Source organism: Arctopsyche grandis, chromosome 6, assembly GCF_051622035.1.
Source record: "Arctopsyche grandis isolate Sample6627 chromosome 6, ASM5162203v2, whole genome shotgun sequence".
NCBI lineage: Eukaryota > Metazoa > Arthropoda > Insecta > Trichoptera > Hydropsychidae > Arctopsyche > Arctopsyche grandis.
In genome coordinates, this window is record NC_135360.1 from 30,130,609 (window position 1) to 30,147,996 (window position 17,388).

The following is a 17,388-nucleotide window of genomic DNA, read 5'->3' on the forward strand; positions in this document are numbered from 1 at the left end:
ATATGTATATTCTTCCATGACACCATACATAAATATGTATTTGCATACAAGACGAACAAATCGCAGAGAAACTCCCCATCACATTCCCTTTTTATATGCGACAAACACAACATTCGCTGATCAAACAATTTCCTCCGACAAACAAAATCTCGATTCGAGATGCTTCTTCGAGAAATCCTCCAATCTAACTTTTTTCCCTTTGCGTCGTCGCACAGTGTGGCCGTTTGCAGTCTACCGAGACACGCGCTCATTTTTTTTTTTAAACGCTATATATCAAAAACTTCAGCACATAATAAAGTTTAAAATTTATTTCCGATGCATTAATATTGTAATTGTAAAATTTTAATACAAACCCATGCACTGGTAGTGGTAGTTTACTTCTGCAAAGAATTTAGTTTGCATTGCCTTTTGCATAGAAAAACTATGCAATTGATATACATTAAATTATCATCTTCGTATTCAGTGGGCAAACGTATATTAGAAAAATTACTTTGAAATGATTATACAAAAAAGGTCAAAATTTGTTCATCGGTGTAGCAATTGACAAAATAAAGATACAAGTTTAACGCAAAAAATTAAGACTTTGTGGCAGCAAAGTTTTGCAATTCTTATAGTTGAATTAACTTACATAAACTTATTAAATTATTAACTTATTACTTCAAACAATATACACATCGGCCATGTTCGTTGTTTTTAGCCGTGGAGATATCATTTTCGACAAATAAAATGTACGAATTTGAAAAAAATTAATACTATCGGTATTTCTTTTTTCAATACCGGTAGTACCAAAAACTTTTTTTCGGTCAAATACCGGTACTATCAATATCGGTATTGCAATCCCTCATTTTAGCATACAAGCATTTTTGATCTTACTAAAGCAATTCTTCAAATGTCATTGATTGCATATCGCATTTGAGATATACATATATAAATACAACTTTTTGAATTTATATCTCAAATGTGATATGCGAAACATACCTTTTTAAGTAATATTCAATCAAAAGCTTTTGATTAGACCACAACTGGCCTGTAATCTGGGGTTCTAGGATACTTACCCCCCCCCCCCGGACATTAACCCCCCGTAAAAATAACCCCCCTCCCCCCCGTCAAGGATAAAAATTGAAAGTATCTTTAATAAAAAGTCAGTATCAATGCTAATTTATTTCAGCCAGGAAAATACTGATATTAATAATTAGAGGTCGGAATCTGAAGGGGCCGGAAACGTGCCGCCTATTGTTCAATTATCGTAAATCCTTTGTAAAAAAGGTTCGGCAAACCATTAACAATGCATTTAGAATCTTTGAACAATAAACAGCCCCTTCAGATTCCGGGCTCTATTAATAATACATATATCAGATTCTTTATAAATACTCAATAAGCAATAATAATATACAAAACTCCAATATCAATTGTAGTTTAATCTCTTATTCTTTTCCTTTTCTCGATTTTACAAATTACATCATGGATAGTATAAAAATATATAAACAATAATATTTATTTAAAGTTTGGACCATTGAAGCATTACAGGAATTCCGAATGCGCCACAATGGTCAAAAATATAACAGAAAAGAAAAGAAACAAAATAATAACTAAAGAAATTAGACATTTATTTATTTTATTCTAAACAGACCATTGTGGCATAACAGGAATTCCTAAAGCGCCACAATGGTCAAAAAATATAACACAAAAAAAACAAAATAACAATTAAACATAAATTAATACATAACGAAAATAATATACTCATCAATTATACATAAAAAAATATATATCAATTATACATAACAAAAACAAAACATATATGTACACAAACAACTAATAATAATAATAATAATAATTACAAATTATAAAAAACAACAAAAAAGGGAATGTATTATAAAAGAAACGAGAGAAAGAAAAATATATACTTCTATTAAAATTTACTTTAAATACCGCAGAACGCAAACGCTAACTGGTGACTAAAATTCTTTTAAATTGATATTTATTCTATTTACAACAATAAATTGAAATTAAAAATTGTATATAAATTGAAATTCAATATGCTCTACCACACTTAATTTATTACTTTACTTTATTATTAATTATTAATTATTTATTACTATTTTTAAACAATTTTTATCGATGGCGGGGGTGTTTTTCCGGGGCTAATGTCCAGGGGGTTTTTGACTGGGGGTATGTGTCCGGGGGTACATGTTCGGATACCCTAATCTGGAAGTTACAAACGCACCCAGTACAAATCTACTTCGTTGCCTATCAGTCACAATTTTGATCAAGTTTGACAAACTTTTAACGCGACTAAATACAGTTTTATGAACATTTTTTGTTCAATCTATAGATATTCAACCATGTGCCTATGTATGTATATGTTTTTCAGAAAATATTAAAATCGTGAATGTCTAGGCAGATCTGCAACCGGCCACACTGTGCGTTGACTCGACTCGCCTCCGAAAGGATATTTTTGATGAAACCTTGCTCAAAACAACGAAAGAGGAGCTTTCCGCTGACGTTATTACGGCAAGGATATTGTATACATAATGTCCAAGTATCCGAAAGCGTATAATTCCGGCGGTTATGGTCTGGGTATGGGTGTGGGTGTGGGTCTAACCCGTGGGAGGGCCAAACTTCACAATGGTTGGGCACATTCGGAGTGCTGTGATTGCGTTTCAAAGTTTGCCAATAAAACTTAACATATTTGACCTGGAGTACGGGGCCCAGCCCGCGCTATTACTGTCCAGATGTTGTCCATATAAATCACAAAATAATTTAAAGTTATCCCCCTCCCGGTACATTAATTTCCCATTTCGTATTCAATCAAGCTGAATAATGTGTACTATATGAGGGGCTCCTTAACTTTCAACTATTGTGTTTATATACATACTAGTTTTATGCCCGTTGGAATTTCAATGGGTGCTTTCGGATTGATACATGATCTAAAATAAAGTTAATCGGAATTGGAACTGAAACATACATCGGGAATCGGTTATGCAATAAAAACAAATAATAAAATTATAAAACCCGAAATCAACATCGAAGTCGAAATCTGAATCGTAATCGGATAATATGAAAAGTACGTATTCTTACATCCCGTGACGTAAGCAAAAAGATTTATGGAGCTTTGTATGTTAAATTTATAAAACCCAATACCCACAATTATGTATAAACAAAACCCCGGTCATTGACCACACAACCTTGAATATTATTTTATTACATTTTATACCAGGAAGGCCTTACAGGTAGACTCCAGTGCGCCTTCCTGGCCAATTACAAATAATACAGCATTTTTATTATACAAGTCGCTGAATTACAAGACACTGAAAACTCGCAAATTAACGAGACATCTATGAATTGTACATAAATTTTATTGTACATTAATCATACTCAAATAGTGGTGACATTGTAGGTAGGAAGGTTTTAGCCAGTTTTTAATCGGGAACCGTTACAACAATGAAATCAGAGAAAATTGGCAAACTCTGGTAGGAAACGATTGACCTGTCACAAATATCAAGGTCTGACCAGCAGCACTACAGATGGACTGAAAAATTATTTTCAATCGTGGTCTGCTAGGCAGAAGCTTAACGACCGAGCTATGCTGCTGAATTATAAATTATTGAATATTAAAGATATTTAGAGCACTTTCTCTATTCGAATTGTAGTCGATCGGTCTGCGATTGTGCTTTGGTCTTGCGGGCGTAGGTTCGATCTCGCGATCTGGAATTAATTTTAATTTTTAAAATCGTTAAAATATAAATTAATTTCAAAATTTCAATTCAAAATATATGTATATTCAATTGTTTAGTATGAAAACAAAAAAAATGATTCAAGCCCTCGCTAAATAAAATTATTATAATTACTTATTTTTATATGTCGAGAAGGAAAATATTTCAATTGATGTTTAAAAAAAACTGTTTGAATATTGGACGATGGCGTTAGCTTGCCGAACTCAGATATACCTATAAGAGGATATTTGTGTTCGATTGCGGGTTCACCGGTTCGATACCGCGGCAAGTCTCGACGAATGAATTTATACAAAGTTTAGGCTCTTTATCGATTCATTAATTATGTTCAGCAAGCGTTCGGACACACACATACACACACACACACACACACTGATTAACGTATTTATATACATATGTACATATATGTATATTTATAATAATATATTATACATATGTACATACATTTATTGGGCAATTTTCCTATTTGCACGGTTATTTAATTTGTTCCGGTTTTCTTTTCAGGTGGTGTTGGTGTTCATTCTGAGCATAGCTTCGCTTATTATCTACTTCATTGATGCGTCAAGGTGAGTTTCAATTATATTATTTTGATTAATAGTGTATATCTTTGTCATCCTTTTACCGTTCACTATCCATAATTTATTTTAAATACTTAGGAAGGTGACATTGTTCTGGGTTTTGTAGAAGCTTTGAAGAATCCCATTAATTATTTGTCAGTGCGTGTCTTTTTCAGGCACAAAATGCCATTAGAATATTGTTGACAAAAATTTATAAATTACAAGGTCCATTGATAGCATCTAAAAATAAAAACTTATTGTTTTCTTTGTCGGAATGATCCCTTTAGCACTGTATAAAAAAAATATTATTTTGAATAAAAACACCAATAATTTTTTTTACTATCGCCATCTATGTTTAAAACTAACAAACAAACGTCAACCGTAAACGTCAAATAGAATGTCGGCGGGAAAATTACAAACGCGACTTACACGATATATTTGCACCATCGTAATGGCGGAGGCTCCATTTACTTATATTGATGGCAAAAATGAGCAATATGGCAAAGTATGAAAACGATCGGATAAGAGATAAAAATGATACATATATTATATCGAATTAAGTACATATACAGGCATATTATTGCATAGTATATGTACAACATTGAAAATCGAGACGAATGGCGTATTGTGGATTAGATTATCTGGATTTTTTTTTCAGTATTAAATGTAGCAATTTCAAATTGACAATTTTACTGGAAAGACAGACCAACCAAATCGTAATAAATGCGGTCAGACAGTTGTTTCAATTATAATCGAAACTTTCAAATGGTCCAAACTTTAAATAAATAAATATGATTGGTTAAAAATAAAAATTTTTTAATACACGAATTAAATTGAATGCGTTTACATGCCATTATTCACCTGAGATTTATTTTTAATTAGTTATAATTTAATCTAGATTAACATTTTTAGGAAAAGTAACTTCATGTAATTCACGAAAGAAAAACTTATTTAATTTACCGGTAAATACCGGTATACCGGGAAATACCGGTATACCGGAAGTAGGAAAATCATTTACCGTTTACCGGTTTATCAAATTTTACGGTAAATTGATATCATTTCAGAATTTTTATCATACCTTCTATTTATTCGTCAATCTAAAAGCTCACCTGCAGCCACTTTAACCTTTCAATCTGATAAATATACCACCTTGATTACATTTCTTACTATCTATTTCCCTAGATTGTATGTAATATATCTTCTCTAACATTTCTACTAGACTATCTATTACCTTAGATTGAATGTAATATATCTTCTCTAGCATTTCTTCTAGACTATCTACATATTTCCCTAGATTTTATGTAATATATTTTCTCTAGCATTTCTTCTAGTAATATACATATAACCAAACAGCATATTCCACTTTAAGCCATTGTTTACCAGTAGAGAGGTTGAGGGTTCAAATCCCGGCCGGAATGTATAAATTATTCGATTTATTTTTATCACATACATCATATGTGCCATGACAGGAATTACCCCCCAATTCGAGACATTTTATATATTATTTATACATTTTATAGATTATTTTTGTACATAATCACTAAGAATTTTTCAAAGCAGTACATATGTACAATAGAGACATCTATGGACAAGCAACAAAATTTTTGATACACAGCAAATTCGTAAGAAATACATTATGCAGGGAGCATATTTTATAAGATTCAACAAATTCAAGATGCTAGTAACTCGAATATGCGAGAAACTAAGTAGAAGGATACCAATTTATTGGATCCATTGAGAATTAATTACAAGAAATAAGCTAGAAAAATCTAAAAATTCTAGCAGGAGACTATATAGCTGTGTATATATCTGTCAATATATCTATGTCTTAATTAATATAGCTTAAGCGGGTCAAGTAGTACTACGTTTCATATGAGCTTGACGAGAAATGCGGGATACGTAGGACCTCCTCCTAATTCTCCTCCTCCTCTCCCTCCGTTTTTAAATATTAGTAGAGTGTGTTTAGTATTTACATACATATATGCGTTTGACCATAGGTGTCACTTTGGGGAAACCTATTTTGGCACCTATGGTAAAAATGAAATGAAATATATAAAATAAATCCTTGCAAATAGCATTGATTACGTTTGTAATTTAAACTTTTCATTTTGTTACAGTGAAGAGGTAGAGCGATGTCAGAAATGGAGCAACAACATTACGCAGCAAATCGACCTTGCCTTTAACATATTTTTTATGGTCTACTTTTTTATACGAGTAAGTGTATTTGACATTTCCTTAATTATTCCTTTGATGAGAATTTAATCGATAAAAAAAATTTGAAACCCTTTCATTATTATTGATGATTTTAGTGGTTGAGTTTTTAACTACCTCTGACGATTATCGTTGCATGAATAGTTGTTATGATTAACTTGGTAAATAGATTCCCTGTTTTTTACAATTAATCTACATTGCATATCAGATATGATGATCATCCAATGTGTGATAGTATCTGTTCGTCTTAAATTGGTTTAATTTATAGGAAAAGTGTATGTAGATCGAATAAAAATAAGTTGTCCAATCAAACATAAATGTGTGTCGCCGTATCGACGTTGCTTTAGTTGTTAATTTGAATGTGCAATTGAAATTTTAACAAATCAACTATTACATTATAAATTAATAAAATATGTGTCGTTATAAAATTGTTTATTTTATTTTCAGTTTATAGCAGCTAGTGACAAATTATGGTTCATGCTCGAAATGTATTCATTCGTAGATTATTTTACGATACCCCCTTCCTTTGTATCGATATATCTTGATAGAACATGGATTGGTAAGATCCTCATTGTATTTTCATTTTATAAAAGCTTTCAACATATGTAATTCAATTTCACAACATACTTTTTTTTGTATACAATGATGTTTGAGCTTTGTACGTTGTATGAAAGCAAACGGATAACAAAACTTAATAAACCTTCAGGACTGAGATTTCTTCGAGCCCTACGCTTGATGACTGTGCCTGATATCCTACAATATCTAAACATCTTGAAGACATCCAGTTCAATCCGTCTAGCACAGCTAGTCTCCATTTTTATATCGGTATGGTTGACGGCAGCTGGCATTATTCACTTGGTATGTTTAAAGTTTGATAATGCTTAAATTTCAATACAATTCAATACAAGCACTAATTCTTAAGCTTCTTAGCTCTATCGAATTCAAAATGTTCATTGAAAACTCTCGGAGAATTGTCTCGAAAAGTCTTTGGTGATTGTTATTTATTGTTTATTTACATATGATATTAGTTGGAGAATTCTGGGGATCCTCTGGAATTCAACAACCCCCAACAATTATCGTATTGGACTTGCGTGTACTTCCTCATCGTAACTATGTCTACGGTGGGCTATGGTGATGTTTATTGCCAAACTGTTCTTGGAAGAACGTTTTTGGTATTTTTCCTCCTTGTTGGCTTGGTAAGTCATATTTCAATTTTTCATATTTTCAAGTAATTAAGTCATATTTGTGGCAATGTTTGTGAAGGTATTGAATGTTGACTTTAGTTTCCTTTTAAATTCCCTATTTTTTTATGTTGTTTCATCCATATGTCAATATTTTTATTTTAGTTACTCTTATGATTTCATTATTCATTTCTCATTTAAAAAAATTACCATAGCTCTACCTAAATAATGGTGATCAGTTTAAATTGAAACATTATAACAGATATGTATGCAATCCGAAGAACGGTAAGGCAAACTTGAGTAAACCATATTCATACCCGGCACTGAGAAACATCCATTTTCAAATCAGCAACATGTCAAAACTATTATGCTATTCTAAAATATTTGCTTTCACAATATGGGTTTCTATTTTAACGGATCACCTTGCATATTGACATACTAGGTAAATTAGTGTGAATGGATTTATTTTTATGCATATTCTATGGAGGGATTAAAAATGAAGCTTTGCAAAATATTTGAGTGCAATTTGAAATCATATTCACTAATCAATTTAGCTTTCGCATAAAGCAATTGCAATGCAATGACGAGACAATCAACATCAAGTAGTCAGTTAAATTAATTATTTATATTCATGTGAAATCACAATGTTTAGTTTAATTATAATAGAATAGCTTTTAAGCTGATGTATTATTATGTGGGTAATTGTAATTTTTATTTTATTTGTTAAACCAAAATTACTATCGGGAATGAAATTTGAACGAATTGTGACAGTTAATTAATGAGTTTCAGACTTATCATAAAATGCAAAATGTTATTAAATGTACTGTGAAAAGGCAAGTGTCTATTTGTTGAATTCAATAGTTCAGTCGATTGAAACATAATTTTAGTGTATTTTATTTATATTTTTATGATTTAATACTTTTCTTATTAATTATATTTACCCCACAAAACACTAATTACATTTCTTATCTAGTGCTTTGCTATAAATCTTATCAAAACGCTTTCGATGATTTATTTTAATTTTTTCTAATCGTACATGCATACTGACACATAACTTTTTACCATTCGATTCTTCAAAATCGTTATTTTTTTCTAATTAAAAATTTCCCATCAACAAAACGTATGAGAATGAAGTATGAACGCATATATCATAAGTTTGAATGAATCTCTTGAAATAAAAGCTCTTTAAAAGATCTCCATACAATTCCATGACTAGATTTTACGTATATAAGTACGGGTGTATTCTTTTTAAATAAAATCATTGAGTTAAATTGTTTACCCATACAAAATTTTTATCAAAAACTTTCATAAAAAGATTAGATGAAAACTATAGTCAACATTCAACCTTATAAATTAATTTTGCCAATTTGTCTTACTTTGCTGAATTTATTTATAATTTAAATAAAAAATAATCCAGTGTAAATTTAAATTTAAACCATTATTTTTATATCAAACGAAGTAAAGTTTAATTTTTGATGAAAGTTAAAGAATTTTTTTAATATGCTCATATTTTTGTAACCTCCCTGATATACTAAAATGTTAATATTTTTAAATTAATACTTACTTAAAATGTTTTTATTAAAAACAATAATCTTTAACTTTGCAATACATTTCTATTAAAAAAAATTCTGATTGACAATTTAATATTTCTATATTAACCCAATCAGGGAGGTATTCATCAATATATTATATTTTATACAATTCTGATAGTACACTGTTTTATTTTGTTGCATAAATTTTAAGAAATATTTTATATTTAATGTGAAAATGAAAATTCGTACGCCCTTATATTCATTCCGATGTAATGTTTCAAATATGAGGTTGAATAATAGTTTTAGACTGAATAAAACGTTAAGTTGGCAATTTAAGAATGAGCATTGGTCATGGCTATTTCGTTCCACTAAACCGTTCTCGTCTCAGGTCATTGGGCCAATAGTTGCAGAGCAGGATAGTTCGGACAGTGAGTCAGATAGGTTCCTCACAGTTTTTATAACACACTTGTGTAACTAATATCATTATACATAACAATAATACATGTCAGGATTATTGTAATAGAGCTATCTGCATTTCAATAATTTTATTTTATACACCAAGAATTTAAAAAAAAATCCTATTTTATCATTTAAAAGAAAACTTTTACATTATGTAAATATTATTTATGCATGCTTTTATTTATATTAAAATTTAAAAAGTGCCTGGCTATAATTTTTTGCCTGCTTTTGCTTGAGAATACATTTTGTGGATATGATTTTATTTTTTTCTTTTAATATACACATACATATATATTTATAGTATATATATACATATATATAAAGAAAAAGTAAAGTTTTGTTTTTTGTATGTACTATAGATTTTTTTTTTTTTGAAAATAGCACCATATGCAAAATATTTACATTGTCTGTAGGTGGTCAAACAGTAATATGAATTTGTTTTCACTTTCTTTCGATTCGGCTTTTTGTATAGTCTTATCTTTCAAAAAAAAAAAAAAAAATTTGGTGAAACTTTCAAAACCTAAATAAAAAGCCTGCGAGTATTAACACCACTATCTATTGCAGGCAATGTTTGCCAGTAGCATCCCTGAGATTATAGAGCTGGTAGGAAGTAGGTCCAAGTACAGTGGCGAGCTGAAGCGCGAACATGGAAAGAGGTACTGAAACTCGATCTGCACACATGTTTTATAATCAAAGCCAACAACGGATCCGTGCAAACGTCTCGCATCGCACATCCGCGCCTCTAGGGCCACAGAAAGGCTTGTAATCCTTGCAAATCGCCACATGCAATGCGAGACTTTGTTGCACGGCTCACCGTCGACTCTGATATACGACAGTGTTGCTGGTCAAAGCAAAACGGCGGCATCAGTCGCGTCAGATGTCTTGCGTTATCTACTCACCCGTACACTTTAGTATATCAATGCCTTCGGACATGCGATATCAGTGCGGGTGTCTATCAGAAAAACTCTATTTTCTCTGCCTACCTAATTACATAGTCTTTCTTTGTATTGCCTTCTTTCTAATTTTCGTTTCCGGCGCAGCAACATGCAGACAGTATGTTTTAGCCACTCGCTTCAACAACTCTCTCATCTTGCAAGCCAACCATTTAAAAAGCTGTTATTGTCAGTGTTATGCATGCAACAGTTGAGAGACAAACTAAGCCCTATTGCGCACTGTCGACTGTAATTTACACGGTCTTAGGGACGGGCCGCACCGTGCAACATTGTCGGCCGACTAGTTGCGCGACACGAAAAAATGTATGGAAATGTGTGCGACAAACAAGTTGACGGGTGTGGCATGTCCCATCTACCTGCACGCATTGGTCTGGTCGCCCTCAACCAAGTCGCTCGCAAGTCGCACGGTGCGGCCCGGCCCTTAGATGGGTCGCACTAGGTCGCCGGTCGCCTGAACGGCCAGCTAGTCGCTGTATCGCACAGGCGACCGATTGGATCTTCACACAGTGAGCGACTGTATAAATTAGTCGTCGACGACCAGTCGCCCGTCGACCGGTCGACAGTGCGCAAGAGGTCTAACCAGAGAACATCTTTTACTCGCGCGTTGAGCTCTGTATAGCAATGGGGTCGTCGACGCGTGAGCCTAAGAGCGAAATCACACAGAGAAGAACGGCACGTCGTGTGGTTGGCTCCAAATATGGGATACACCCAGTGGCGTGCGCTGAAATTCTCTCTCTTTTTGTCGTATAACCTTACTTAATGTGCACGAGCAGGATACAAGAGGAACAGGCTGTTCCTCTTGTATCCTGTTCGTGCACATTAAGTAAGGCTGTACGACAAAAAGAGAGAGAATTTCAACGCACGCCACTGGATACACCGTTATCGATCGCTGTCAAGCGAGGATAAATTTTTACCAAAAACACTCCAGGGAGTGATTTTGGGACGGTGTGTGCTGGGCGTGCCATGAATATGTGCAAGGCATGCCACGTGTTTAAAAGTAACTAAAAAAAAACATGTGCCGCGTTCTTTCCTATGTGATTTCGCCAAAAGATATTCGCTAGTTTAGTTGGTCACTTTAGTTTTTTGTACACGCCTTTTGTAATCCACACTATTACTTAATATCCAGATTTAAGACTCTGATTCAATGTAGTATTTATATTATAATAACAGCACATTATTGTTTTATTTTGTTTTTTCCTTTTTATTATCATGTCCTGGTCTGTTTAATTTTCATTTTGTTTTTTTTTGTCTCTATAAAATATGGGTATACATAATACAAGCATCACGCCATCCAATTTGTTGAACCGATTTGGTATATTTGTATTAATATTGTGAAATTTTGTTCCTATGTATATTCATGATTTTACTCTAAATTTGCCAAATCGGTACGGCATATCGAATAGTGTTTATGCATTACCCTGAAAGTTGGCTTTTGAAAAGTTGATCACATAGTGCTGAACGGTCAAATTTAACCTTAGCAAGTTTTCTTTAAACTTCTTTGAGTATACAGAAAATTTGTTAAATATTATTCAAATCATTTGATTAACATTGACTGACTAAAAAGTGAACGTTTTCGATGATCAACTGCTTAAAACCAACCTTTAGTTGGTTCCCATGTATTATATATTATATACATACATATATAAAAATGGTTTCTAAAATATAAATTATTTACACAATCATTATAATATAATATCCACAACGTAAGAACCTACGATGACTCACTACAGCCAAACATATCATGCTCATTGCCACACAGCCTTGTAGAAATAAAATGCTACGCCAGTTATAACTGAAAAAGCATAGTATTTTTAATGCGCATAGTCTCAGTTAAATAGATTTTATTTTTTTTTTACATTTTTAAATCGAAATTTTTAAGACGATTATTACATATATAAAAGTTTAGAACATCAGCCATCAGTTTTGTTTCTGACATAGCTTTTTTATTGTATAAGGTGACCCAACACCTAGCGTGGAAGTTTTTCTCAAATAAAATACATATTTTAATATTGACAATTAAAAATCTTTGTTGTATCCGAAATTTTAATTCATTGTAATTTTATGTGGAATATAATATTGGACGTATAATTACCACAGCTTCGTTTATAGGCAATCATCCGAAAGTGATAACTTTTCACCATCAAAATGAATCAACAAAGCAATTAATCGGTGACTTTTATGCAATGTGATGTCGTCTGGTTGAGACCAGATTTGATTTAAGTACATCCACTTCATGTGATCTAAATGTTTTAATAAAGTTCAATGTCTGTAAATGAAACTTAGTCATACATATGTACGATGTTGTATTTCAAGGGAGGCATCTAAATCAAGAAGTCAAGTCAAAATGAGGAAATCCTATTAGAAGAAAGCTTCGAATGACTTCTGTGAGGGTCCCCATTAGTGGACATTTATTCGTAGGCTTTGTCTATTTACGCTTTAGGCAGAAGCTTCTCCAAACTTTTTAGGACGAGGGCCAAATTGGAATATTTTAAGTACCACGAGGACCGGGTCCAGCCAGATTCTATATTTTTTTCAGACATTCTGAAAATTTATTAGAGTTTATGTTCACCATTTATGACTTTAGCACAAATTCTTGTAATTTGAGTGGATGAACGGAAGTGATAATTTGAATCACTTTGGTCCTATACAAATTTGTGTCCTTGTACAAAATTAATAAACTTATCTATTATACATTCATGACGTATACCTATATATGTATATCATACGAAATCAGAATCCCAACAATTCTGCCTAAATTTAAAAAAAATGTATTACACAAAGAACACACAAATTATAGTCTGTCCTAAGCCATTGACGGTATTAAGTAACTTTTGACTGTTTGACGTTTACTGAAAGATCTTCCACGTTATGTGGCGGCTACTGGAATACTTAATATTTATATAATTTTTATAGTTTTCTGTCAAATTAAATGTATTAACTAATCAAATGACTTTTCTGAGAAGGCCGGTCCATTATATACCAATCTAATTAGATTATGAAAGCTAAATCACTTTCTGAAGGAAAAAAGCCGTTCATTTGTGCAAAAAGCGCTCATTATTTACCAAATGAGAAGCTCCATATATTTGCACTTATTGGTCAGAGCTTATATATTTATGACAGGAATTTCAGAAGCCTTTAATTTGGTGCGCAAATAACGTTTTAATTTTAATACTTTTTTTTTCAAAATGTCGCAGACAATAAAAAAGTTTATGCGCGCACGTACGCATTTCCTAAAATGTATTAAGTACTGCTTTCGCCTTCATTATGTTAAACCCGGCCGCTTAACTGGCGGGGAAGTTGAAATTCTAGTAAAGTAAAACGTCCCCTATTTGCACCCATCCGATTAATAGATTTTCGCATTTTGACTTTCTTGGTTTTGAACTTTTTGGGTATGGATTGGGTACTTCAGATGCGATAAATATTTCATAAAGTATGTGTTTAATTTGAGAGAAGCTTCCACGCTTGCGGTCGGGTCGCCTGCTACATGTCAGCCGTCAGTGATATCGCTTTTGAGAAAGTTTGACAATATTTTTGAGTATATACTGTAACTGATTTTAATTGCCAAATAAGAGAAGTTAGGCGTAAAGTGCCATATGTATAGGTACCTATACATAGTAGAGTAGGCGTACTGGTTAGTGTATGAGCGGTGTTAGTCGGGCGGACGGCGACTAATGGTTGAGGCATGATGCAGTGGCGGCTCGTGGGAATTCACAGTGGCAGGGCTGCAGAGATTAATCGGGCTGTAGTAGCTTGTTGACCGTACCGTAACGGTGACCGAATGCAAACAAAAATAGCATTTGTGTATATATATATATATATATATATATATACTGGGAGGGCTGCAGCCCCACAGCCCATAGGGACGAGCCGCCACTGGCATGATGGTTGAGTAAGTGCTGGGTGTCGGTAGGCTGTGTTCGCCAGCTGGATCCCCGAAATCACGGAGCTGGCGGCCCAGCGGAACAAGTACGGCGGGAAGTACTCCAAGGATATACGCCGCAGGTACCGCCCTTCCGCGCTCCTTCACTTAACACAACTAATGCTTGCGCTGCCACGGGTCTTCCTGGTGACTTAAAGGAGGAGCCCTCTACAGAGCGAATCCCTTATGTCACCGAGAGCTGACCCAAAACTTGCTAAGTCCACTTTCATTTGGTTCTAACTCTATTTTTTTAATATAATATATATATTACATATAAATATATATATATAACAAGAGTTGATTGAGTTGAATGCAGAGTTTGTTTTTGCAATATTACTTATATATTATATATATATATTACCTTTTTACTAGTGTTGGTTTCTTGGTGCCATGGCGCATGCTCAGTAAGGACTAGAAATCCCTCATCGGTCCTTTGTGCTTCCACTCCCATGTCCTGAACAATCCATCACCAGTACGACATCCGCAGCGAGAGCGGCTCCACACCCATATTTTTAGACAGGGTGGGGTGGAAACAATCTGACGATTAGTATCTCGCAAATGAACACCTTGATCGAATGAAAGCAAACCAAGTCCATCGCTCGGATGTTATCCTTCAACTCCCGGACAGTTTGGGGTCGATCAAATGCATAGATCAGGCCAGCGTGGAGGCCAGGCAACATATGGGTGTGCATCCAACCGAACCATTTCAGATATTCCAATGATATGATGATGGTTTATGCCCGAGAACTTTGAAAAGTTTGCTCCGTGTCACTTAACCTTCACAAAATGAGTGCAGCATAATGCTTTTGTTCAGGTTTTATTCAATCAAAGTGTTCATTTTCAAGTAACTAACCGTGGGATTGTCTCCGCCCCACCTTGCACATTGTTATTATGTATTTATTATACTCCAGCGGTTTGTGCGCTTCATCAGACATATAGTTATACCCGCAGCCCGTCACACCCTTCTAAATTTTTGTACATCTAGTTTTTTCCTATTTGAGATTTCTATCATATATTTTGAGAGGCAATACTGTAATGTTGTAAATGAGTAGTGTCGTTTCGTTTTTTTGATATGTTTTTTGCTTGCACACGATGCCTTGCCGCCACGCAGTAGCGCTAGTTCCAGCACCACCATGTCCCAAGAAACACACACAGCCAGTGCCGCCGAACTCTGGAAGGTCGCGTGTCCTTCCTTACTTGCTCACTCACTCACTTATACTCACCACCGATTGATCTGATCTAATCGAACCGAGATAGTAAAATGAACTATGCGAGCGAATGTGCGAGAGACAGGTAGCCGGGGATAAGTGAAAAAAAAAAAACTGATCACACCATCTGAAAATTTCCTTTATTATCTGTTATGTTAATGTGTTCTAATTGATTTTGTTTGTCTGTTCTAACTCCCCACTGTCCCGGCCGAGATGCCCGATGCCCACCAGTTAGGCATCTCGGCCCCGCACCCCATGGTCGGGTGTGCCTCCAGTGAATCACCAAATGTGTATGTCTTATTTGTCTGTCGGCGTGTAGGCGATATTTGCGAGTTGTATCCCAGAGATAATTGACTTGATCGGGACTAGGCCCAAGTATGGCGGCACGCTGAAGAACGAGCGGGGACGCAGGTGAGCGTGACTCCCGGCACCTCTGCTACCTCCTGTTTGTGTTTCGTGTTGTGACAAAACTGTAAACCTTTCTCCTCTGTTCTACTCTCTTTCTCTATCTCTTCCTAGCACGCTTCTTTGTCGACACTTGTTTTACGAAAGAGGAATTAATCCTTACAAAAAAGAATAATATATCTATATATATATATACCTGCATATATATTATAATATATTGGACAAACGAGAACTATATAAATACAAATACATTCAAAATGTGTATTATAAATGTTCGTAAATGGTGTCATTGAAAGATTTAGTGTTGTGATTGTTCCCATTTAGGTGATTTTTAGCATACCTTTCAGAGGAATGTTGTACATTTGGAATGATTGTACACATATGAACAACGTTCTTCTTATTTTTCTGTAGCTTGTTCTGATTTTGGAAGTAATAGGTTACATGTTGATTAACCAAATATATATCTATATATATTTAATTTTTTATTTTAATATTTTAGTCACGTTTGAGACTGCTGTGACGTGATCGTAGTCTGATATATATTTGAATGTAAAAGAGATTGTCTGTCAAACCTGCACGTTGTATACTGTTATCATTCCGATATCATTTTAATATTATATATATATAACTATATTGCAGTTAAATGTTTTGAGCGTAATAATAATAATACTACTAGTTATTTTGTAACCATCTTACGAGACAATAGAGCGTGGCAAGGCTGTGTGCATTTAGGACATGATATTTTTTACATATTATATTAATAGCAGCTAGCAGTTTCGGCTGTAGTTACTTTTTAATATTATTATTATATACCATATATTTATATATACACTAAATACAAACATTTTAGACCTAAGTCGTAGGTTCATTGCGTTGTCTTTAGATTTGGACAAGTATCTATGATGGATCAAGTTTGGTCTTACCGAGTTAAACTGCTTCTGGTATCGCCAGACCTCAAGCATCCCCCAATATCATGATCAACTCAACTTTTGTTCCCATCAGAGGTTTTTAACAGTTATCATCATTTTATGTTATTTTTACTTTTTTTTTCATTTTTTTTATTGGTACTTTTTAATACGTAAGTGTAGAAATTTTTTATAATAATAGAATAATATATCAAAACATTTTAGCCTGCTAAAATAGTTTGCATGGCAGCCGAATTTGCACGCCACATGAGTTGGTAAAACCGACCCACTATTTGCATCCATTACAATTGTAGCATATTTTTACCT

The 17,388-nt window shown here is 33.7% G+C and overlaps 1 protein-coding gene across 1 annotated transcript in view; it reads left to right on the forward strand.

Annotated features, from left to right (window-relative positions):
• Nucleotides 1-17,388, forward strand: part of slo (calcium-activated potassium channel slo) — a 158,048-nt gene that overhangs the window by 111,539 nt on the left and 29,121 nt on the right. Inside the window, exons 2-7 of the mRNA XM_077433937.1 lie at nucleotides 4,236-4,297; nucleotides 6,406-6,502; nucleotides 6,947-7,058; nucleotides 7,206-7,357; nucleotides 7,528-7,695; nucleotides 10,236-10,327. Of these exons, the coding sequence (XP_077290063.1) occupies nucleotides 4,236-4,297; nucleotides 6,406-6,502; nucleotides 6,947-7,058; nucleotides 7,206-7,357; nucleotides 7,528-7,695; nucleotides 10,236-10,327 (683 nt within the window). The remainder of the gene's footprint in view (nucleotides 1-4,235; nucleotides 4,298-6,405; nucleotides 6,503-6,946; nucleotides 7,059-7,205; nucleotides 7,358-7,527; nucleotides 7,696-10,235; nucleotides 10,328-17,388) is intronic.